This window comes from Thamnophis sirtalis, unplaced genomic scaffold (genome assembly GCF_051295495.1).
Source record: "Thamnophis sirtalis isolate CommonGarterSnake01/CBP01778 unplaced genomic scaffold, rThaSir2_p1.2 scaffold_4, whole genome shotgun sequence".
NCBI classification, from domain to species: domain Eukaryota; kingdom Metazoa; phylum Chordata; class Lepidosauria; order Squamata; family Natricidae; genus Thamnophis; species Thamnophis sirtalis.
In genome coordinates, this window is record NW_028261384.1 from 23,687,371 (window position 1) to 23,711,715 (window position 24,345).

The 24,345-nt window shown below is 35.2% G+C and overlaps 2 protein-coding genes across 5 annotated transcripts in view; one reads left to right on the forward strand and one right to left on the reverse strand.

Moving 5' to 3' along the window:
- The first annotated feature begins 2,191 nt into the window (after positions 1 to 2,191).
- LOC106538194 (protein lifeguard 1-like) lies at positions 2,192 to 15,717 on the forward strand. Its single transcript, XM_087714359.1, has 9 exons — positions 2,192 to 2,561; positions 5,381 to 5,459; positions 7,191 to 7,244; positions 8,557 to 8,647; positions 11,470 to 11,507; positions 11,600 to 11,687; positions 13,471 to 13,560; positions 14,986 to 15,033; positions 15,506 to 15,717. The coding sequence occupies exons 1-9, from the start codon at positions 2,192 to 2,194 to the stop codon at positions 15,653 to 15,655; spliced, it is 1,008 nt and encodes a 335-aa protein (XP_087570485.1). The 3' UTR covers positions 15,656 to 15,717.
- A 1,719-nt stretch (positions 15,718 to 17,436) lies between these two features.
- The window catches only part of ANKIB1 (ankyrin repeat and IBR domain containing 1), a 50,470-nt gene continuing 43,561 nt past the window's right edge, over positions 17,437 to 24,345 (reverse strand). Inside the window, exons 18-21 of one of the 4 annotated variants that reach the window (XM_014052861.2) lie at positions 22,535 to 22,646; positions 21,076 to 21,209; positions 20,723 to 20,855; positions 17,437 to 20,407 (exon numbers count right to left, since the gene is read on the reverse strand). In XM_014052861.2, the coding sequence (XP_013908336.2) occupies positions 20,112 to 20,407; positions 20,723 to 20,855; positions 21,076 to 21,209; positions 22,535 to 22,646 (675 nt within the window). In that variant the 3' untranslated portion in view covers positions 17,437 to 20,111. Of the gene's footprint in view, positions 20,856 to 21,075; positions 21,210 to 22,534; positions 22,647 to 24,345 lie in introns of all 4 variants that reach the window. The other 3 variants (XM_014052845.2, XM_014052853.2, XM_014052837.2) reach the window with 3 other exon arrangements.

The window sequence follows — 24,345 nt, forward strand, 5'->3', positions numbered from 1 at the left end:
CATAAAGATTTTTTCCTCCAAGTAGGCATTCTTTATTGTTTTTAATCATAAAATATAAAAATACAGAACTTTAATTTTTGGGGATGAAATGTCCATTAGATTAATGTTTCACACGTATTTTAGTGTACTTTAGTTTTTCCGTTACACCCCTGTGTTCACTATTGGTTCAGTTCAGTTCAGTAAAATACTTTGTTTTCTACTTGATTATATCTAAGTCTTTCTTCTTGGAAACATAATGGTATGAAGGTATTTGTCCTCTAATTTCTCACAACTAATCTGTGAGCCAGACTAGGTTAACCATTTGTCTGAAGTGACATAGGGTTTCCTGCCTAAGCAGGGGGTTGGACTAGAAGACCTCCAAGGTCCCTTCCAACTTTGTTATTCTTCTATTCTATATAGGGAATGGTTGCTGGAACTGGGTATGTCTAGTTTGATGAAAAGAAGGACAGGGGGTGACATGATAGCAGTGTTCTGATAGGTTTGCCACAAAGAAGAAGGGGTCAATCTATTTTCCAAAGTACCTGGGGGCAGGATAAGAAGCAATGGATGGAAACTAATCAAGGAGGGAAGCAAAACGTAGAACTAAAGAATTTTAGAAATTTCCTGACAATTAGAACAATTAATCAGTGGAACAACTTGCCTCCAGAATTGATAAATGCTCCAACACTGGAAGTTTTAAAGAAGAAGTTGGATAGCCATTTCTCTGAAATGGTATTGGTTTTCCTGCCTGAACAGCGGGTTGGACTAGAAGACCTCCAAGGTACCTTCCAACTATTCTATTCTATTCTATTGTGATTTTCCTCCCACCACATCCTTAATCTTATTCAACTGGCTTTGAGGAAAGAGGCTTCTCCTAGTTTCTAATTTACAAAAAAAATTATGAATTTCAGTCTTCAATTTTAGAAAGCCCAGGAGTCAAAGAAGAACCTCAAAGAGCTAAAATAAAATAAATTGACTTCAGTATAAGGATAAGCATAATCTTTATTGTCATTGTACTTAAATACAAGGAAATTGGTAAAGAGAAGGAAAGCTTTAACTTCCTGATTCAGGAGGAAGTAAAAACAAATGGAATGTCTACACTGGGTGGGAAATATTTTAGGAGGACGTACTTAAACCTGAGGTAAAAAAAATTAAACCAGCCTTGGAACTATCCTAAATCCTTTTTCATAGAAGATAAAAAAATCCTGCAGGGAAACAACAAAGACACATCAACACTTCTCACTTCCACATTGACAATTTAAAAAAGATGAAAGCAATCCAAATAACAGCTTAATCTACCCATTGGTTTACAATACTTTATTTCGTGACCCGACAAAAGCGTGAACGTCATAAGCGTGCCGACAACACCGTGGCGCTAAAACCGTGATGTCAAAAGCGCGCCGACAACAGTGCAATTTAATTTAAGGTAAGATTTACGGTTAGGTTTAGGGTTAGGTTTAGGGTTAGGTTTAGGGTTAGGTTTAGGGTTAGGTTTAGGGTTAGGTTTAGGGTTAGGTTACAGCGCGCTTCTGTCGGCGTGCTTTTGTCGGCGCGCTTTAGGGCTAATTCGTCGCTCATTCGTCGCGCGGTTTTGTCACCGCGCTTTAGACACCGCGGTTTAGTCAGGCGCGCTTTTGTTGTGCGCGCATTTGTGGTGGAACCCTTTATTTAACCTACATTATTTCAGAGAAAAACAGTTTGCAGTTTTTCTTGGTTAATGACAGCAATTGGGACTGAAATGTCTATGCCAAGTGATGCAGCTATAAAAAGGGATGTCACATGACCATATTGCAATTCTAACATCCCCATTGCCCTTCATAAATAAATCTCACTGGCTGTTCTCACTCTGATTCCCAACTTCCTACCTTTCAGTCAGGAGCCTTTGTAAGGTAAGAGACTGCTCCTCCTTAACGTCCCCCATCTGCCTATCTCTCCCCATCTGTGCTCTTTTGGTAAGGTAAGAGACTGCCATTCTGGACTCCACTGCCTTTCCTTCCCCCAGCTAGCCTTTTCCATCTTCTGCTGTTGATGAGGCATGTCCGGCATGGAAGGCTACAAAAACTCATAAGAAGACTGTGCAAGGCACATGATCTCAAGAAGAAGGTCTGGCACAGCTAGCAGATGTCTTAGAAAGTGCCAGTCTGGTCATACCTCATCAGCAGCAGGAAGAAGAAGACAAAATTGAAAGAGTTTCAGCACAATAACTATTGTAATGAGTGTATTGATGTTATCTAAAGGTATAACTGGATTGGAATTATCCAAGATGGACAGTAACATACCAGCAGGTTTTCCTGGAGGCATAGAATATGTCAAATACCAACATCCTGGTGGTGATTCTCCAGAAGTCCCAAGTCCAGTAAAGCAATTTGTGAAGCAAGATAAATTACCACAAAGTAAGGAGAAAATAATTGCTCGAGAGGCTTCATCAAAATTTGAAAGGGATCCATCACACATAAGAAGAACAAGATCTTCTCCATCATCTGGCAGACATCCAAGACGTGGACCATCGCACAGAAGACGCCAACACATGGTAAATGTTGTTGAAGATGCAGGTCCATTTGCAGACAAAGCCGTTCGCAGAAGTAAGTGGCAACAATCTCTGGCAAGTCAAGAACATGTAGAAAAGAACTGGTATAAAGTTGTCAATAGTTCTAATCACATGGTCATTGGTCAATGAAAGTATGTTACTTCAGGTTGAAGATGAAAATCTTGTTATTTCTTCCCTTTAAATTCAGCTCCCCAGGAATAGAATTGATTTGGTAAACTTCATCCAACATTCTGTAATATTCTTTGTAAGGAGTCTAGCCTACAGTAACAAAGATTATTCAGAGATAATGGGTTATACTTTGAATTGGATGCATTTGGCTCTAAACAGTCATTCTTAAGTTCATGAAGTGGCAGGAAATTGAGCCATTCTAAATTTGAAATAATCCAATTTTAAATCTAAATCCATTCCGTATATGATCTATTCAAAATTGCTATCAAACTTAAAGAGAGATATTTTGAATTTTAAACTTAAAATTCAAAATATTTGCACCGTCCATGCACCTCCAGTACTTACCATAATTACCTGACTTTGCTTAATATCCAAGTGGAATCTACTTTAAGTTTAAAACTACTCTCCATTTCTGCTTACATGCTTACCTAGTGATGAGAATGAACAGACAACTGCTTCAAGAAGAGGAAGGGGAAGAACTTCAGGAAATGAAAATCCAGAGAGCCTTTCCCTGCCCACTTGCACACACATTAGAGCAAGGGTCTCCAACTTGGCAACTTTAAGCCTGGAGGACTTCAACTCCCAGAATTCCAGTAGTTGAAGCCCTCCTGGCCTAAAGTTGAAAAGGTTGGAGAGTCCTACATTAGAGAATATCCCAAAGGTGCTTTTTCAGAAGGCAACTGGACTTTCTTGTTTTTTTTTCTTTGAAGACATTTCACTTCTCATCCAAGAATCTTTTTCAGCTCTGACAGGACAGTGCAGAATGGAAGGATTTATTTCCTTGCAGACAGCTGGTTATTTGCATCCTATCAGAGGGTAGTTGAAGCACTTGGAGGTTTATCTGTGTCCTCAGGATCACCTGAGTAGTGCTTCTCTGGAATTCCATTCCAAGAGTGTCCATCCCAAATTGTACAGCTAAAAGTATAGCTAAATAGACCTTTAGCTATACAATTTGGGCTGAACACCCTTTGAATAGTGTGGGAGTAGGAATGTATTTCCAGAGGAAAAATTGCAGACTAAAGGAATTATTTGCACTACTCAAGTGACCCTGAGGACGCAGATCAACCTTCAAGTGCTTCAACGACCCTCTAAAAAGATGCAAGGAATATAAGTCCTTCTATTCCTGTCAGAGCTGAAAATGCTTCTTGGATGAGAAGCAAAATGTCTTCAAAGAGAAAAAATAGTCCAGTTGCCTCCTGAAAAAAGCACCTTAGTAGTAGAGATGTTTTTGTAGTTTTTTGTACTTTTGACAGGGCTGATTTCTTGACATTTACACTATGAAAACTTTGAGTTCATTGTTTCCACTGTTACTCCTTTTTCAGTTAATTTTTTTCAGTATCAGAAAGTGGCCATCCACTCTGCCCAGCCTAGTAACTCATTCTTTGTGATACATGCTTTGCTATGTGGCTTACAGGCAATCGATCAAGGAAGTACAGAAAGTAGTTTCTTTACTGATATTTTTGATATCAACCTATAAAATTTCACTAGAATGAAAATTTAATAATGTCTCTTTTACTTCCACTGCCAGCTGTAATGTTGTTTGGCAGCAAAAACTAATCCATTCATATCCCATCAACATTATTTTTTTCATTTAGGAAACATTTTCAAGAAAGAATATAATAATAAAAGAAGAAGATACAAGACATTTTATTTTGAATTCAGCAAATGCTGTTGGTTGTTTTCAACATTAGTCAATTTCTTTATACAGGAAAAAAAAGGTGGTCTTGGACTTACAACTGTTTGTTTACTGACTGTTTGAAATTGCAATGACTGTCAACTTTGAAACGATTTTGGCTGAAGCCATGTTTATTTTCCCTTCGTTTCTTAGTTGCCATTCTTGGGAGGGAGGAGGGAGTTAGAAATGATTGGAATGTAGTGCCTTAATCCGCTAGACAAAACATTTTACAGAACTATCGTAACGGCACTGAAAAAAGTAACTTATGACCATTATTTACAACCATTGTGGCATTGATCATGATCACGTGGTCAATATTCAGATACTTGGCAACTGGTTGATATTCATGGCAGTTGTGTGATCAGCTTTTACAACCTGACAAGCAAAGTCAATGGGGAAGCCAGATTCACTTAACAACCTTGCTACTAACTTAATAACTATGACAAGAAAGGGCATAAAATGAGGCAAAATTCACTTGAATGTCTCATTTAGCAACATAAACTTTGGGCTCGGTTGTGGTTGTAAGTCGAGGACTACCTATAATGAAATAAGTTAAAAAACCAAAGGATATTTTAACTGTTTCCCTGAATTGTCAATGGAAATTATGGGTTTAACAACATATTCCTCTTACACATCTCAGTGAGTTACATATGTCCCCTAGTTGATTCACAGGCCTAACAGTTAACAATTAGGAGGAAAACAATGGCAGAAATTATTTTGCTCTTCATCTAAGAAAGTTGTTGAACACACAGTTGTTCAATGTCTGAAAAATCAACTGAGGTATATTACATTTGAGAGGAATAACCTGGGGAACAAAACATTATTTACATTATCTAATCTTACATATTTGTTCTTATTTACATTATCTAATCTTACATATTTGATGAATTGAATAATTCATGGATTTATTAAAAGGGCACTGTTTTTGCTTTCTTTTAACTTCCAAACAAAACTTGATTGCCTGATTTGTTTTAAACATATAATCTGAAATTATGTTTCTGTTTCCTTAGGCTTTCTTTGGAAATTATATCTCATGTTGGCATTTCAACTGGGTTACACTGTTGGTATAATATGTATGTTCATCTACTGGTAAGTGTACTTTACTGCAGCTGTCACCAGCTTGGTGCCATCAGGATATGATGGGACAATAACCATACTGGGTGCCTAGTGTCAGCAGCAACTAGTTCCAATAATAATGCAATATAATGCCCAACTCATTCCATTACATATGAATTACTAAATACTGCACACCACTGAAAAGCTAGTATTTTGCTTGCAGACAAATATGTCTTCCACTTGATTTGTGCAGGAGATCTACTACAGGGATAGATCTGGTCACATCAGCATGTTTGTATCTTGAATGGTTAAGGGTTGTGTATATTTTTGATGTTATTTACCACATTGCAGAAGGTGCATTTTCTTCAGTTGTTCTAACTAGCATGGTTTTAGCCAGCTGAGTTCCTCAATATTGACATGTGAAAGTCTAATCTTTTGATCCTTTTCTCATTTTCTCTTCCTCCATGACTTATTTCATTTTATTTTGGTGGATTCAAATATTTCCTCTCTTATTGAGAGGAGAAAACATCCTCTGCCAATATTAAAGTGCAACTTAGGTAAAGATAAACAAGTTCATACGAACCAAAGCAGAGGTGGTATTCAGCAGGTTCCGACCAGTTCTGGAAAACCGTAAGCGGAAATTTTGAGTAGTTTGGAGAACTGGTAAATACCACCTCAGACTTGCCCCACCCCACCTATTCTCTGCCTCCCGAGTCCCAGCTGATTGGGAGGAAATGGGAATTTTGCAGTAACCTTCCCCTGGAGTGTGGAGGGAATGGAGATTTTACAGTATCATTCCCCTCCCACACCCACTAAGCCACACCCACAAGCCACCACACCACACCCACCAAGCCACGCCCACAGAACCGGTCTTTAAAAAAATTGAATCCCACCACTGAACCAAAGTGACTAACAAGTTATTCATGATAAAACTTTCTTATTTTCTAGGATTTGAATAATGGGGGGAGGGAAAAACTGTCTCCTGTTCCCTATCTTTCCATGATGTTCAGTGCTTGAATTACATCTGGGACACAAAGTCGATTATTCAGGTTATACAGAGAACTATGTGCTAAATAGCTTATTCCATTGTTCCCAAAGGTAAGAAATACATTTCAGCTAGAGTAACAGAATAACAGAGTTGGAGGTCTTCTAGTCCAACCCCCTGCTCAAGCAGGAAACCCTATAATATTTCAGACAAATGTTGTCCAATCTCTTCTTAAAAACCTTCAGTGTTTTAAATTACCCAAAAATTATGTCAAATTTTGATTTGAAATACAATTTTAAATGCAGAAAAATGTTAAGCTATACAGTAAGCACCATTTAAATATACGTAATGGATTTATGCAAAATGAATACACTTACAAATTTATAACTGACAGTTTTTCTCCTCTCTCTGGTGAAAAAATTATGCTTTGCTATTAAACAAGTCCAATCCACCTTTCAGGGCTACTGTTATAGGAAAAAATAGGAAGAACATTACATACATACCAGACTTCACTGACACAAAGATGATTTTTAAAAAAAAGTAATTTCTCCTGTATAAATTATTCTAAAATATAACAATTGTAAAATGTTTTCTGTATATTAAGCTCCGTTCATTAACATTCATCACGCTTTCTGTGTTTTATTGGGTTTTGAATATCATTAATTTTAATATTGTTATGATCTCTACTGAATATAGAAAGGTGAGATGGAAATATTTTAAAATTAATTGAATAAATTACTAACTATTTCTGTAACCATATTTGAGCTTTTTTGGTCTAGGAAGTTCCTTAAAATATGGGTTCGTAGACGTCCATGGTTTTGCTATTCTCTCTTGTAAGTATTATATATGCAATTGTCAATTATTAGAACCTGCTCCCTAGTAAATAAGTATTGTTTCTTAGAAAAACTATAAAAAATCCAACATCCCGGAACAAGCAAAGCAACTACTTGTAGTACCAATTTATCTGCAGTTTCTAGGTTGAGAAACCGTACTTAATAATATTAAGCAATTACACTGTATGTTTGATATTTGATGATCACTTGTTTAAAATTTCATCAAATTTCAAATTTCAAATATTATTTAATACAAATTTATATTATTTGTTCCTTTTGCACATCTTTTTAATGTAATTAGTTATCTTGGCTATAGATGCTAATCCATTGCTTTCAAGTATCCTAAGCCAATTAAGAACTTATAAAATTCTATCTGATAAAACTATATATTAATAGAATTGAGAAGATGACATCTTCAGATTTACTTTATTAGTATTATGGTTTCTATTCCACTCTCTAGGCAATTTACATTGGCATTTAATATGAAAATAATAATAATTTGATTATTATGAAAATAATTAATAGACGTGGTATATTCAGTAAATTGGACTGCAAGGTAAAGTCATCTTGAGTTAACTCAGTGTCAGGAGGTTCTTCCCACACTATTTTATTGGTATCAATATGGAAGTGATTTGCCATTTTCCCCCAAATATATTTTTTACTTCCAATCTAATCTACAGCTCTGATTATAGGAGGCCATCCACTAAAATTCTATGCATGTAGTCAGTGCTGCTTAGCCTCAAAACCTTATCCAAAGTCAATTAGGTGCAGAAGTAAATTAATCTTTTAGTTGAGTTATGGGTACAGAGATATTCTTATAATAATCGTGACAAAGTTCTAATACTATAACTAGATAGAATCTCTGTTTTATTGAGATTTTAAAAATGGATGCCAGTCTTCTAACCAAAATGGGCAAAGAGTGATTCTACTCATCTGTCAAGTTTTCATGTTCCCCCAAATCTGCTCTTGAGGCTCAGTGCAAGTCATTGGGGCCATATGTGTGAGTTTGAAAATTGTCCTTTCAAATTTCCGCTGAGAGAAGCAGCTCTATTTGTAGGAGATCTGCATCAATTATTAATCCAATGTGGCTAGAGTGAAATTTACTCTCTGAGAAATGGTGTGTTTACTGTAATATTTTAAGCTTCATCACTTTATTTCTTTTAAAGAAGTGTAAAGATCTATTCAGTTTATATTGTTTTCTTTTAAAGGGATTTTATTGGATTATTAAATGTAAATGTGGTTTATCTGTAATTATTTATTGAATGTTATTTTTTAAAATTACAATATCAATTTTAAGTTTATCTGATTTTAGACCAGCAATCTTGCTAATGGTTATTGCTTTAGCATGCTGTGATCAGGCCCGAAGAAAATTTCCTTTGAATGTCATTTTATTAGCATTATTTGTAAGTATCACTTGAAGGTAATGCTCTATATCATATATTAACTATATTTTAATATTAGTTTATTATATACCATTGCTACCCTTTGCTGCATCTAGGCTCTCAATAATTTACAATTTGAATAATGCACTACTTGGCTTGTACAATAAAAATGAAAAAAGAACTGTCTACTGTGATATTTTCCATTCCAGACTGAAATGTGCTGGATCACAATTTCTGCTAATATTGCTCCAGGTCCCAGCTAGCTTGGCTAATAGGGCATCGGGATAGAGAAAGCTAATCTAATTCATATAAAGTTCAAAACAACAAAAGTTTGTACTTCCTATACTACAGCTATTTTCACCCCCAAAATAAGTTTTGGGAAAATGCTGTTTCATCCACATATTGCTTATAATAGCAATATGTTTTGGCATAAATAGCATGAGGACATTCATCAAAGTTGTCAAACTGAATAGGTTAAAAAATTATTTTCTGCCATTGTTGATTTTTACTGTAGGTTGTTGTAAATTATATTAGCTACCCTGACTTGAGTACTTTTGCTAGATACTTAATTAACTACTCCTGAGTAAGATCTTCATTACTGATAGATCACAAGCAAGTTCAAATTATTTTTGTTTATTATTAATGGTGCACAGAGGTAGCTGTATTTTATAAATGATTGCATCTAGGAATGCATCTGAAACATACAATATCTACTTGACGCTGTTGTCATTTGCACTTTTTCAAGTGAATAACAACAGAATAACAGAGTTAGAAGAGACCTTGGAATTCATCTAGTCCAGCCTCTTAATGTACCATTTTGAACAAATGACTGTCCATCTCTTCTTAAAATCTCCAAGGATGGAGCACTCATAACTTCTGGAGATAAGCTGTTCCACTGATTAATTGTTCTGATTCTCAGGAAATTTCTCCTTAGTTCTAGGTCGGAATTATCTTTGATAAGCTTTCATTACTTCTTGTCCTGTTGGCAGGTGTTTGGAAAATATAGGTTGATTCGCTCTTCTCTATGACAGCCCCATAAATATTGGAAGACTGCTATCATGTCATTCCAGTGGTGGGTTGCAGGGAGTATGCCCCAGTACGGGCATACGGTGCCTGCCAAGAGCACCGGATACCGTTCCAGTTCAGTGCTCCGGAGGCCCCACCCACCTGCCCATTCTCCTTACCTGCATTTGAGCTCTTCAGCATCCTCACATGCGCACAGAGCGTACGGCGCCTGTGGGACGCTTTGCTGAGCAGCTGGAGTGTTGCGGAGGCGTTGCAGGAGGTAAGGACAAATGCGCGCACTGTGCGAATTCATGTGGCAGATGTTGAGCCCCGTTGCACCATATGGGATCCAGAACCCACCACTATGTCATTCCTACTCCTTCTCTTCATTAGAAGAGAGCTACTTAGTTCACAACCGTTCAATGTATATTTTAGTCTCTCACCCCAATCATTCTTTTTACTCATATTCTTTCTAGAGTCTCAACGGGGTTTTTTGTGCTCTGGTGACCAAAATAGGATTTCTAGTGTGATCTTACCAAAGCAGTATATAGCGGTATTAATACTTCATCTGATCTTGATATTATCTCTCTCTTGATGCAGCCTAGGACTGCATTGGTTTTTTTTGCAGCTACAGCACACTTACCATATTTTTTGGAGTATAGACGCACCTTTTTCTCTCAAAAAAGAGGCTGAAAATCTGGGTGCGTCTTATACACTGAATACAGCATTTTTTGCCTCCTGAAACCTTGCTCCTTCACCAAAATAGCTGTGTAGAGCCTTTAGGAGGCTTAGAGAGCTCCTGGGGGCTGGGGAGGGCAGAAATGAACAAAAACAGGCCATTTTTTTGCTCAATTTTTGCTCAAAAGACTATGCATGCCCCCCTTTTTTGACAAAAAAACAAGCCTATTTTTGCAAAAAAAAAAATGGGTTGCTTTGGGGAAGTCTGCAGAGTGCAAAAACGTTTTTTTAAAAATGTGCCTCTTCAAAATCTTAGTGTGTCTTTTACTCCAGTGTGCTTATACTCCAAAAAAAATATGGTATATGGTTATCCACTAGGATTCCTACATCCTTCTCACAATTGTTGTTGAACCAGCAGTGTTATTCTGTATCTGTGCTTTTGGTTTTTTCTTGCCTAAATGTAAAACTTTACTTTTCTTACCACTGAATTGCATTTTGTTGGATAGGACCCAGTGTTGATGTCTTTGTCAAGAGTCTTCTAAATCATTGGCTTTTTCCTTTATCTGCACATTCATGAGCTCCCCTTCTATTCCTTCATCTAAATTATTTTAATACAGTATACCAGAGGTGGTATTCAGCAGGTTTTGACCAGTTCTGAAGAACCAGTAGCAGAATTTTGAGTACTTTGGAGAACAGGCAAATACCACCTCTGACTGCCCCTGCCCCCATCCTTCCAAGTCCCAGCTGATCGGGAGGAAAAGTCGATTTTACAGTAACCTTCCACTGGAGTTAGGTAAGAATGGAGATTTTACATATCCTTCCCTTGCCATGCCAACCAAGCCACACCCACCAATCCATGTCACACCCACCAAGCCACGCCCACAGAATCGGTAGTAAAAATTTGTGAATCCCACCACGGCAATATACCATAATTTTACAAACTGTATCGATGCAGTCTGTTCTAACAAATACTGTTGTATGTAGGGTTTTTTTTCCCTCTGAGAAGTTATATGTAAAAATGATGTATGGTAGAATGAGTTATAGTTTTTTTTTTCTGAACTGAAAAGAATCTCCTTCAGCAACAAATGCAAAAAAGTTAATATGTACGATAATACTAATAATACCTGAATAATAAAGTAATAAATTATTTTTATTTTTAGACAATCCTCATGGGTACATGGCTTGGATCCCTTGATGCGTAAGTTGTTAATAAATGATCTGAATTGCATTGTGTTGTGTTGATGTGATTATGGATATCATAGAAATATTTATTGTGTTCTTGGGTTTTAGCTTCTTTGATGCAGATTCTTTGATGTGGACTGTTGGTTCTACTACAATAGTGACCTTGGGACTGTGTTTTTTTGCTCTTCAGAAAAAAGTAAGCAGTCACTGTTTAAATATGTTACAGAACCATTTGAGATCTGGACAAATAAATCACAATTAAAAATCGGGACTTCAAGACCCCCCCTCAGATCTTTCTCTCTAGAAAGATAAATATAAAGCCCTGTTTATTAAGTGGATTGGAGATGTGATTATACTTGCTACTTATGAACTGTTTGCCTATGGACAGAATTTGTAGAGATAAATATAATAAAATGGTCTCATTTATTCAAAATATAGGTTAAAATTATGATAGTTATTAATTATATAAGTATATTAGAAATACACGCATACACGTATGTATATCTATATCTGCATTATGTTTGCATTAAATACTTATACCTAGAATTGTAATTGTATACTGTCAATCATTTTAATGTCATTTAAAAAAGTATATTGTATTTTCTTAACATACTTTTTAAGCATCGCTATGTAATTTTTAAATAATGTTTATACTTTTTTTGTTTTTTTTGTTTTTGCTTTGCTTGTTATTATTTTAGAAGGGAAGGGCCGAGGTGGCACAGTGGTTAAATGCAACACTGCGGGCTACTTCAGCTGACTGCAGTTCTGCAGTTCGGCTGTTCAAATCTCACCGGCTCAGGGTTGACTCAGCCTTCCATCCTTCCGAGGTGGGTAAAATGAGGACCCGGATTGTTGTTGGGGGCAATATGCTGACTCTGTAAACCGCTTAGAGAGGGCTGAAAGCCCTATGAAGCGGTATATAACTCGAACTGCTATTGCTATTATTTTAAAACCAATAAAATTTGGTATTTGTCTGTTTTGAAAAAATATTTCCAATAGAAAATGTTTCGATTCATCTATTTCTGAAGTATATTTATTAGCATTAAAATAAACTGTAAACTCTGAGAGTTGAATCAAATGAAAGGCCACATAATGAAACTATAAGGAAAGGAAATATTTCTTTCCACTGTTAATAACCACAATCCAAAGTAGTTTTCAACAGTATTTCTAAGCTACGTTTGATACTATTTAGCTGAAGAAAAACTCTGTTGCTACTTTACCTGGAAACTAAGCTCTTTATTAAATATATATTTTATCACATACAGGATATATTTTCTGGAAAACACCCAAGATATAAAATGGCATAGAAGATTTTTATTAAAACTGTTTAGTTATTGTTGGCACCAAAGCAGTGGACGGGATCCAATGGGGATGTCAATTCAGCCATCTGTGTTTTAGTTCTGTTACTCCCGGTTGCTGAAAGCTTTCTGAGAAACATGTAATTGGATCCAAATAGGGCTGAGACAGTGATACTGGCCATTCTTCCTCAACAAATCATCATTGGATCCAATGAGGAGCATGTTTCTGGTAGGTTTAGAGCTTTGAGAGATTTGGAAGAGCTGTGACTCCACTGTGCACATGCTCCTTATGAGTAGCAACTGTCTGGTGCACTTGTGGAAAGTCCTATCTGTCTCTGATCCACTCACCTGCTCTTCATTCTGCTGTGGTTTTGGGCATCACTCTTAATGGAGCTGCCTTGAGTTCCTCATTTTTTCCCTGGAAGTTCTCTTTTACAAGAAGACAGCACCTGGTTTTTTATGAAGGGAGTTCTCCATTACCCCAGGTGCAATGTTGTTTTAATTTTGTGTTGACTGCCATATAAATTTAAGTAATAAATAATTATACTAAGTTTGGTAGGAACCCCAGTGTATGTATTGCTTATAATTTTTCCTTGTATGCATCATATTATTCAGATATTCTAGATCTTAATATTTGTAAGATGACAAAAATATGTTGATTCCATTGTTGCTTCTTTTCAGTGGCAACTTACCATCACATCTGGAATATTGCTAGTCTTGTTGTATACAGCAGCAATTATTGGAACTCTTTGTGTCATCATGCCATCAGAAGTAAGTGAAATACTTTCATGTTTTTGGTCTCAGAACTTTTTTCTTTTACCTATTTTACTTTTAATTTCATACGCTGTTAAAGACTAAGTAAGAATACAGCTATAATCATTTTAGCTTTTATATGGTAATTATGGTTGCAAATACTTTTAATTCTGCTAAATCAACCTTTGGTCTTCCAATTTCAGCTGAGCACAATCACGTGGAGTCTCCTGTAGTACAGGTTATATGGCACTGCCTTTGCAATGCAACTGGAGGCAAAATTTGATGAGTTGTTTTGGCTGGAAGACTAGTATAATTTCATTAGAACTACAGCATTTAACTTTTATTTGTGGAATTTTTACTGACAACATACGCAGACACTTAATCAACAAAAAATAAATATATATGGGGGCAAAAACCAAGAAATGGTAAGCAGGTAAAAATAGAGTGGCAAAAAATAGTTTAATGCTAGCTCTCTAGCAAAAAGAAAGAAACTGAGGAGCAATACTCTACATAAAATAAATAGAAAGGTGACATCCAATATGGGATATTTTGGAATAAATGTATAAAGTGCATGTATGCAAAAAGTGAGCTAGGAAGGGGCCCAGCTAGCATGCAACTTCATATAACCTAATCTGGATGAGGAATCCCATCACGGTAGATTAATTGATAACTCCCAAAGGGGTAGATATAACAGATGAAGAATGTCATATTCTAAAGAGGTTTTGTGGATTATGACCTGGAGTCACTGATGAAATTCATTTTTTTTTTACTACCAGTTCTCTGGGCTTGGCTTGGTGGGGGTAGCAGGAGAAGGATACTGCAAAATCTCCATTCCCACCTTACTCCAGGGCAAGGATACAGCAAAATTGAAATTCTCTCCCTGCTCTGGGACCAGCTAGAGATAGTATTTGCCAGTTCTCAGAACTACTCAAAATTTCCTCTACCAATTCTTCAGAACCTGTCAGAACCTGCTGAATTTCACCCCTGCCTGGAGTGAGGTTCAATTTAGTAAAGCATTCTGCTGTCTTAGCTTTACAAAGAATCTCAATGGAGAAGGGTGGAAACATCTGAAGAATACCAAACCATCAAGTAGGGATAGTACATTCACTGTCATTACCAAAGGGTCCTTATTTAACTCAAACTGTCAAATAAAAATCCCTTGTTTCCCACCCCACCCCCTGAAATATCAGGGCATGAGTTTGCAGAGCAGACACAGATCACTGGTTCTGTTCATTTTGAAAGTAAAAAAAGTAGAACTCTTAGACAAGTAACTTCAACTTCAATCTATGCCAAATCTTTAATCTAAGGAAAATATTTGCCTTCTATGCAATGGAGTGCAAAGTAGTATTCCGGTGTGTGGATCATATGGATACTAGTAGGTTTTAAGGAACCCTAATTACTTTTGTTCCTGCTTAATTTTAATTGTAAATTCTTATTTTGCAGTTGACGGATGTATTTTATACTGGTATTGGAACACTTCTTTTTGGCATAGTAAGTCTTTAGTTTAAATTAGCTGCAGATTGAATCTATGCCACATAGAGTGAGAGGCAAACAGCTCTGTGCAAGACTGAAACTCATTACAGCTTATTCCTGTAAAAAAAAAATGACTTAAATTATTATCTGAATTAGGTCATCAAATTTATGGCCATCTGTTTTGCTTAGTTTCTAATGAGTTTATTTTCTGAATACAAACCTTAAGATGATATCATTGTATTAGATATTATAACAATAACTACCATAAAAAAGGATTGTGTTTATTAATAGAGAGCTTTACCACATTAAAATATTAAAATCACTTAACTAGACCTTTGAGGGTTAAAGTGACAAAAACAGTTAATTATGTAAACTTTTATGCTAGATAATTGCTTTTAAAATAAATTGTACCTTCAGTGACAAGTGAGACAAAGATTTAGTAACATAAAGGCAATAACTGCGTTTTCCTTTTCTTGTTTTTTTTTTTAAGTACCTGTTGGTTGACACGCAACTAATGCTGGGAAAGAGGCATCATTATCGACTGACTCCAGATGAATATGTATTTGCAGTACTGAATGTCTATATTGACATTCTCAATTTGTTTTTATTTATATTGAGATTTGTTGGTTTCATGAAGTGAAAAGCATGCTGTATAGGTTGAATAAAGACTGTACCAAAGGAAATGTTTCAAGAGAACTTCCAGGAAGGAAAAAAAAAAAGCCATATTACTACTAAGAAAATTTGAACCGAACAAATAAAATTCACGAAAAGTTAGTCCTTGGTTAACGACTATCTATTCAACTAATTCCCAAAGTTATGGCTGATGCAGCAGTCACATGATAAAAATTCATCCTCTTAACAGCCTCAGGGGCACTCCAGCACCTCTCTCTCTCTCTCTCTGCCCCCCATCTTAGTCGTTTTGGACTATCCTGAACAATGGCATTCCTTGCCGATGCTGGCAGGGATGGGGTTGAGTGGAGTTTTGCCCTGTGGCATAGGTATGGCTGTTGGTGTGGCTTGAGGCAGCACTCTGTTGAGTGGCAGTGGTGGATGTGCTGGAGCTGACAATGCTAACGGTCCCAGTGCTGCCATCACCAAAGAGTGCTGTTATATAGGATGGCTAAAAGATAGTAGAGATGAGGGAGAGATAGGCAGATGAAGAGTCCATTACTTTACCAAGGTTGGCAGTTGATAGGGACTATGCTTGGAATGGCTTAGCTGTTGTGATCTGAACATTGGCTTGGCTTGAGTCTCGCCTAATGACAGCAATAGGGACTATCAGGATTGTTGTTACTAATCAATTTGATCATATGAAATTGCATTTTTCAACTGCATCACTTAGTCACAGAAATTTTGATTTCAATTACCCACATTAACCAAGGACTACTTGTAAACGTAGTATAGAAAATGTGAAAATATAAATAAAATTATCCCCATGTAGTATTTCTGAAAGATTTAAGATAATCTAATATGAAAATAAAGATTGACATCAACTTTATTTGTTTATCCTTCTTATAATGTTTATTACATGTTAAAAAATTTTTTTTTGAATGAATGAGCTGTTGATATCTGAGGGCAAATTGCACTTCAATCAGTATTCCTTGCTGTTTTCAGTTTCTCAAGCTACAGTTTTTTCTAAGCAGAGCTGTTAACAGTGATATTTTTTTTCAGAGTTTCGGCTGTTAAATGCTTAATTATCTTTGGCCTATTTTTCTTCATAGTACCTATTTTTAAGCTTATACAATGTTTGAAATATAGAATATTGGATTTGATCTCAAGATTCCTTTCTGTGTTCAGAAGATGTCTTTTGCTTAACAGGGTTTGGTTTTATAGGTAGCCCTTGACTTATGACCATAACTGAGCCCCAATTTTCTATTGCTAAGTGAGGCAGTTATTAAGTGGATTATGCCCTATTTTACAACATTTTTAACCACAGTTGTCAAGTGAATCAAGTTGTTAAGTTAGGCATATGGTTGTTAAGTGAATCTGGCTTCCACATTGACTTTGCTTTTCAGAAAGTCACAAAAGGGGATTATATGATCCTGACTTGCTACCATCATAAATATGAATTAGTTGGCAAGCATCTGAATTTTGATCACATGAGCATGGGAATGCTGCAACAGTCCTATGTGTGAAAACTGGTCATATGTCACTTTTTTCAGTGCTGTTGTAACTTTGAATGATCACTAAATGAATGATTGTAAATCCATTTATTGTAAATCCATTCCCTGTACTACAGCTAATGTTCAACTTTATGCAAGAACAAATTACTTCTGTGCAGCATAAGAATTATTAGTGAAACACTCTACTAGAAAATAACAGAAAATTGTTGCATACCAGTGTGAGTTTTTTTTAAAATTCCAAACACCCTTCTTTTATCTAAAACAATATTTGGTAAAGAAATACCGGAGATAAAAGGAATTAGTTTAAGTAATAAATGTTTAATCAAAAATTTTACATATTATTAATAGCATTCATTTGGCCAAACATCTATACGGTTGTAATATCCTACTGTATATAAAGTGGGAATGTATCAAGTATATACTATGAAAGTGCAAATACCATTTTCAAGATTATAGTAGTTTTGTTTTTCTTTATAAAATTAATTGATTTACAAAATAGGCTTGCCAAACTTTCTTTCAGAATTCTAAATTCAGTTAGGGGGCTGGTCTTAAATTTTAAATATGTATCAAGAAAATACAAATTTAATATGCTAAATTTCATGCTCAGAATAAATTTAACAATGGAGTATACTTCACAATTTAAACCAAGTTACAGAAAACCAGAACCCACAAACTTCACTATCATCACAGAAAGCACTCATACATATCTTCTCTTAGCTTTGCAAGACATCTTAATGCAATACACAAAACCATGTGATATTCTATTTCAAAATTAAAATTCAAGGAAGCTGTATGTGTATTTAAAATATGTAAGACCAATTAGTGACGATAGTGTCAAGATCTATTTTAAGTTAGAAAGGATTCTGTAATAGCTTTTTAAAGAGATAATTTTCCAAGACTAGAAAAATGGATTCAACACCAATACTTTCAGGACAGGGCAATTAGAAGCCAAGCTAAAAATATAATGGATGTACAGCATATAATAACAGAGAAGCAGACTACTACTTCCAAATAAATGTCAAGAAACAGAGTTTTTAAAAAATGGATTAAATAGTTAATATTTAATTTTATGAGCCACAGGGACTGCAAGATCCCAACAGTTATGCTTAAATGAAGGATTTAACACTTTTTTTTTGTAACACACAGTAATCAATATATATACCTTTTCTGCCATCAAAATACCTTACTGTACACAATCAGTAGCAAGTTTTTGTATCAGACGTAGCCAATCTTTCATATCAAGTCAAACAAAAAAGAAATGGAGTATTTCATTCATTTTGCTTCTGTTAACCTAGATTTTGATTATTTGCAAGCAAAACAGTAATTTAAAACAATTACTTCTAGTTAAAGTTACAATCTGCATCACTAATTTACAATGAGGTTTTGATGTTTTTAAGCCAATTTCAACAAAACTTTTCTTCACAGTGGGACACTATTAGGGAAGGTTTTGGGTTGTTGTTTTTACAAAATATGAATCACCAATCATATACTAAATGAATATTGTGCAATTGAAAATAATACATTGTAGTGTTTTATTATTTCTGTAAAAATATTGACATATAAGGTATGATACTCCCCGTGCAGCTATAGTGTCGGCAATCAAGGAATTTGTCTGAACAGCTGAATTTGACACCCACTTTGCAGAGCATGTGTGTTGGAAACACACTCTCTTATTCCCGTGTTTCCCTCTCTTTTCAGCTGAAGCTCACACAACCTCACAGAGTGAAAATAGTAGGCTGGATATAGGAGGCACACACAGATACTCACATATGCTGTACTGCCCTCAAATGCATGCTGACAAACATAGGATAGGGAGAGAAGGAAAAAAATAAGGCTCTCTGGAATCCTATGGGGATCCTTTCTAGGTGTGCATGCTATACCTGTATGGGGAAGGCTTATACCCTATATAGGTACTGAGTGGAAAGGAAAGGCCATGAGTGGTTTTATGGAGGTTTCTGCAGTTCATAGCATACCATAGTATACTCCAGAACAGATAACTAATATTCATTTAACTGTGTCAACTATCTATTTAGCTTAGGCAAAGGCACAGTAACATGTTGTTTGTGATATTATTAATCTTTCCTAGGTTTGGGGGGGAGGGGCAAGGGGCTGTCTCTAGTTTCAGAAAGTTGCAGACTTTGTTGTTTTGTAAAATGTTACTGCTCAAAGCATCTGCACTCAAAGTTCAGAGAATGAATAGAAAAAGACTTCCCCTTCTGTTAAAATGTCTTTTCAACTGAGTCAACTTGATTTTTTAAAATGTCTTTAATAGCAGAATTAGATTTAATTAAGATAAAATTATGTTAATGAAATCATAATGGTGATAAATATGAGTGAGATTTTAAAAAAGCTATATGTGTATGTGTGCATGTCATTGTGCATGTGTATGTGTTCTTTACATCCTTAAAAATAAGAGTTAGCATTAAAAAACAATACTGCATATTTTTTATGTTGATTTGCTGCTCAGTTTGGCACATTGTACTGGTACATAAACATGAAAAGGTTCATTTTACCTCAGTTCATACTATTATTGATTAATTGGGAAAAGCAAAACATAATTTTAGTGCTAAACCTTTTTAAAGGATAAGACAAATAAGAGAAAAAGGAGAAAATGTTTTAAATGACTCACTAAGGAAGCCTTTAATCTCCCCTTTCAAGTTAAGGATCATCAGCCTAAGGCTAAGGCTAAATAGATACAACATTGTATTAGGAACATGGAGTACAAGCTTTCTACTTCCTCCAAACAAGCAAGCCGCTTTACTGTCCAATGCAATAGAAATTACCTGAAAGGTTCAAATAAGCTTCATGAAGAACACCAAGAAATTTCTATTTATCCCATTGTTTACACCTCGGGTACACAACTGAGCTCTGCTAGGATTGGTTAAAGTTTCCACTATATATTGTACCACTGATAATTGCCTAACCTTTTTGGCTCCACAAACAATTCATTTTGCCCATCCATACATTTTGTGATTACACCAAATGCACATGTTCAGCCCATTCAGCTGAAGTGTTAGTTGTCTGATGTGAAACATCTGAATTTACAATTTGGCTGCTCGTGTCTCCAGAAGCGTCTTCGCTTTGTGGAACTGTTTCTCCATAACTAACGTCTCCAGCAGCAGTAGCACCTTCTTCTCTTTGGGTGCTTTTGCCTTCACTTTTGACTGCATCGTCAGAAGGGGCATTTTCCTCTAGAAGATCTTGTCTTACTTGTGGCTGCTCCATTAACCTCTCTTCAGTACTGGGTTGCTGTGAATCATCATCTGCTTCTGTAATTGCGGAAGGAATGAGTGCAATACTCTGAGGATTCATGTCATGGAACCAAGCCATTATGTTTCCAAGGAGATTTTCATTTATATTAAGATCTTGGCTACCTGAGTCAGATTCACCAGATGCTGAATATAAGCCACTTCTTGTATTATTGAAAGTGCGAGAACTAAGACGGTCTGTCAAAAACTGATCACTGTCTGCACTTAATTTTATCAGGCTATCACCAAGTTCTAAAAGTTCAGTGCTACTTAGAGCTGCTCTTGGATTATCTACATTTACTGGGCCAGAGTCTAACCTTGTAGGCAAAGAAGTACCTATTGCTCCTAATGAAGCTTCATTAGTCAGGAAGTCTCTAGTTTCATCGTCAATAACTAGGCCAGATTCTTGCAATGATAACTGAATAGCAAGAAGTATGTTTGGATCATCTTCATCCAAGGAACTCAGAGCCTATAAGAGATATCAAAATTAAGAAATGCCTATATACTGTATGCCAGTATAATCAATAATGATTATTTCGGCTAAGATTATATTTGAAATCTGTTATGTAGTCAATTCCATAACTAACTAACATATATATATATATATTCTAATAAGCTGATGAAGTTAGAAGATAGATAGATAACAAGCTAAAGAAAGAAAACAGTAAAGAAAAGATAAAAGGCTATACCTGCAGAGAATCTTGGTTTTCAGAGCGACTAACAGGAGTATAGTCATGAAGAGAAGAGCTGTGAAGGATACTCATGGAAGCTGAACTCACCATGGAATTACCGTGTCTTCTGTTACTGCCAGCTTCTTGAGTATCTGCTCAAGGAAAGTTTACAAATTAAAACAAGGAGCTTACTTTCTCTTCCCCCTCCCGACGCTTTTAATCCATGGCTTTTGTAGGAATTCTGAATTGAAGTGATGCTATAAAATACTTGAGACTGAAACATCTCTGTCTCTCTCTCTGTCTCTCTTTCCCCCTCTCCTCCCCTCTCTCTCTCACACACACGAACACACACACACACACTCTCACACACCCCTCTCACAAATATTCTTTTAATAAGAGGGAGTGCCTTCAATTTATGCTTTGACACATGGTGACTGCTTAGATTAGCTCCTCCAAGTTTCTTGGCAAGATTTTCGATTTCCCCAACATTTTTTTCGTAAGGCTGAGAGAATGACTGGTCCAAGGTCACTCAGTTGTCTTTGTGCCTAAGACTAGATCTCACTAAACTACATCAAGCTGGGAAGTGACTTAAAGAATTATATTGAGAAATTGGAAATGTAATACTGGTATTATTTCGGATGTCAGGGAAAGATTGTTAGATATCTGTTCTGGAAAAGGAAAATTAGTATCTTCTAATCTTTGTATTTAGTATTTACTATTATATAAATAGCACTATTTTAGTATTTAGAAAAATAGCATTTTCTACTAATCAAAGGATTAAGAAATATGTGTTATTATATCAAAGATTTTGTGGTACTTTACACATTTTGTACTGATTTCATTGCAATATTGCATTAAACCAGTGACTATTGATAAGTATAAAATGTAATGAAGATTAGTTTTTTCTTTTTCTTTTCTTTTTTAATTTATTAGTTGATTGGGGGTTTAGCTTGTATTTTTGTCTTTTCTATTTTCTATTTTTCCCTTTGATGACTATTTTTTTAAAAACTAAACATGGTTCTACTTCTTATTTAACTTTTAGGAATATTAAATAAAAAATAAAAAGAAATTTCTAAAATATCAAGATATATGTTTGACACGATTTATGCTTCATACTTTTCTAACACAGTAGAAAGAAGCAAAGTGATTTAATTCTCAGTTTATTAGGAAAAATGAAATTACATTTCCATCTTTACACATTCTAATAATTTCTGAGAGCCGTCAGAATGTTAAGCGTAATGCTATATCTCTCTAATTTTCATTTCTAAAGTCAGAAACATGGTATCTCTTTTTAAATATTTCTCTTTTCTTTTGAGGGCTTACAGCAAGGGATTCTCTTTGGCAATTAATATGGTAATCATGTTAACAAATCACTTTGCTTAAAGAAGAACTGAATGAAAAAGCTCAGCATTAAACTTCTGATTAAATAAAAGCTGGTTAAAAGGAAAATAAAGACACTGTGGAAAAAAAACATTACCTAGTGTACTCTCACTTGGATCATCAGGATCTGGAGCATTACTCAGCAGACTCTGCATATCTCCACGTCGGCGCTGTCTGTGTCTCCTCCGATACTGAAATTCAGCATATTCCTGCATAAACCAAACGTTACAAAATACAGGGAAGCATGCAGTAATATATTTGGAGCAAACAAACAGCACGCTTAATGGAAAAAAAATACTCCCTGTGATTTTATGCACTATAAAATCACCTGTTTCATAAAAAGTAAATAACTAAGTAGCAACCAACACCATGCAGATTTTGTAAATAAAACTCCAAAAATACATACATTTCCTAAATAAATTCAGCTAATAGATCAATGAAGCTGCTGCTGCTGCATGATTGGTTGCATTTTTATGAGCATTTCAAGGCTATAAATTTAAAATAATCAGTTTAGTATAATATATGCACATTTTATTTTATATATAATTTTGTGTGTGTGTGTGTGTATGTATGAATGTATGTGTATGTACACATACGTACACTAATTCAATATCCTTAAAAGTTGAGGATATACTTGACGCTGGGGAATAAAATTTCAATATAAAACACTGAGCCTGCATTAGTGAAATTGATATTGTATGCTCTTATTGTTCCTATATCAGCACTGATAACAATATAGCAGAGTACAGACTTTTTCTCTCCTTCTACTTTTTGTATAATAAAATAAGTATCGGCAACAAAAATTGCCCAATGTCTCTGTTAAAACACTCAGCAAGTCTACTAGTTCAGTCTATCAAGTGTTCTTTTTTATTAGTTAATTATCAAAATAACCTGCAGCAGTTTTAGCAAGTGTCGTATTGCTAAATTATACCTTTGGATTAAGCATTCTAGCAAATGAATCAATCACAAATCAATCATATTCGGAAATGTTCAATGTTCAATTGATCTAATCGGCATATTTTCCATCAACTGCTTATCATGTAATGTGAAAAAAAACACTTTTTTTTCCACTTTTTTTTTGGGGGGGGGGGCTTTGTCTTTTTTTAAATTTTGAAGGACCACAGAAATCTGTAGCCCAGATTACTTTTGAAGTGCACCTAGTCCTAATTGATAAGTATTCTTTATTTCAAAAATCAAGAACACAGGTCCAAAATTTGAGCACACTCCCTAATTGCAATGGAACTCAATGTAGGACAAATGAGCAGTCATCATAGACATAAGATATCAGTAATATTTATTAATTGTTCAGAAATATTATATATTTCACATATACTAGCTTTAGTTTTTGATTAATTAATACTGTGATGGCCAATGGATGTAGGTGGGTGGGTTTGAAAAGACTGTACATTATAATGTTATTTTTTTTCTAAATAATACCACAATCAGATGTTGTCAGTAATATAAAATGCACAAAATAGTTCAGAGGAGTTTCTTAGGGAAAAAATTGTTGGTCTAGTCAATGATAAGAATTCTGAACTAGACAAACATTTCATCTAATGCTTCTAAGGGAAGGTTTGTTTTTTTTACTAGCTTGCTTCAACTTTTCAAAATATTCTCATCTTACTTAAATATTGATCAAGCTTAGTTTAGTAATAATTTCATTGTTTAGCATTATATAATAAACAGGCAAATTCTCAAATAAAACCATTAATTTCTCATACCAGTTATACAGCAGTGCAAACTTCAAATAAGATTCACTGATTTTGAATAATTAAAATGTTTTATTGCAAACATTTAATTATCGGGGAAAAAGCCAGCCAGTTTATTTGAATATAAGAAGCAAATTATAGTCTTGCAAGCATAATGCTATCCAGTGACTATAAAAAGGAAATATAAGTATGCAATTGT

What these genes read in the sequence shown, in the direction of transcription:
- LOC106538194 (XM_087714359.1), top strand. Translation starts at nt 2,192, where the DNA reads ATGAGTGTATTGATGTTATCTAAAGGTATAACTGGATTGGAATTATCC. An exon ending in GTGTCATCATGCCATCAGAA is followed by an intron (nt 13,561 to 14,985) that starts GTAAGTGAAATA and finishes CTTATTTTGCAG; the next exon opens with TTGACGGATGTATTTTATAC. An exon ending in GAACACTTCTTTTTGGCATA is followed by an intron (nt 15,034 to 15,505) that starts GTAAGTCTTTAG and finishes TTTTTTTTTAAG; the next exon opens with TACCTGTTGGTTGACACGCA.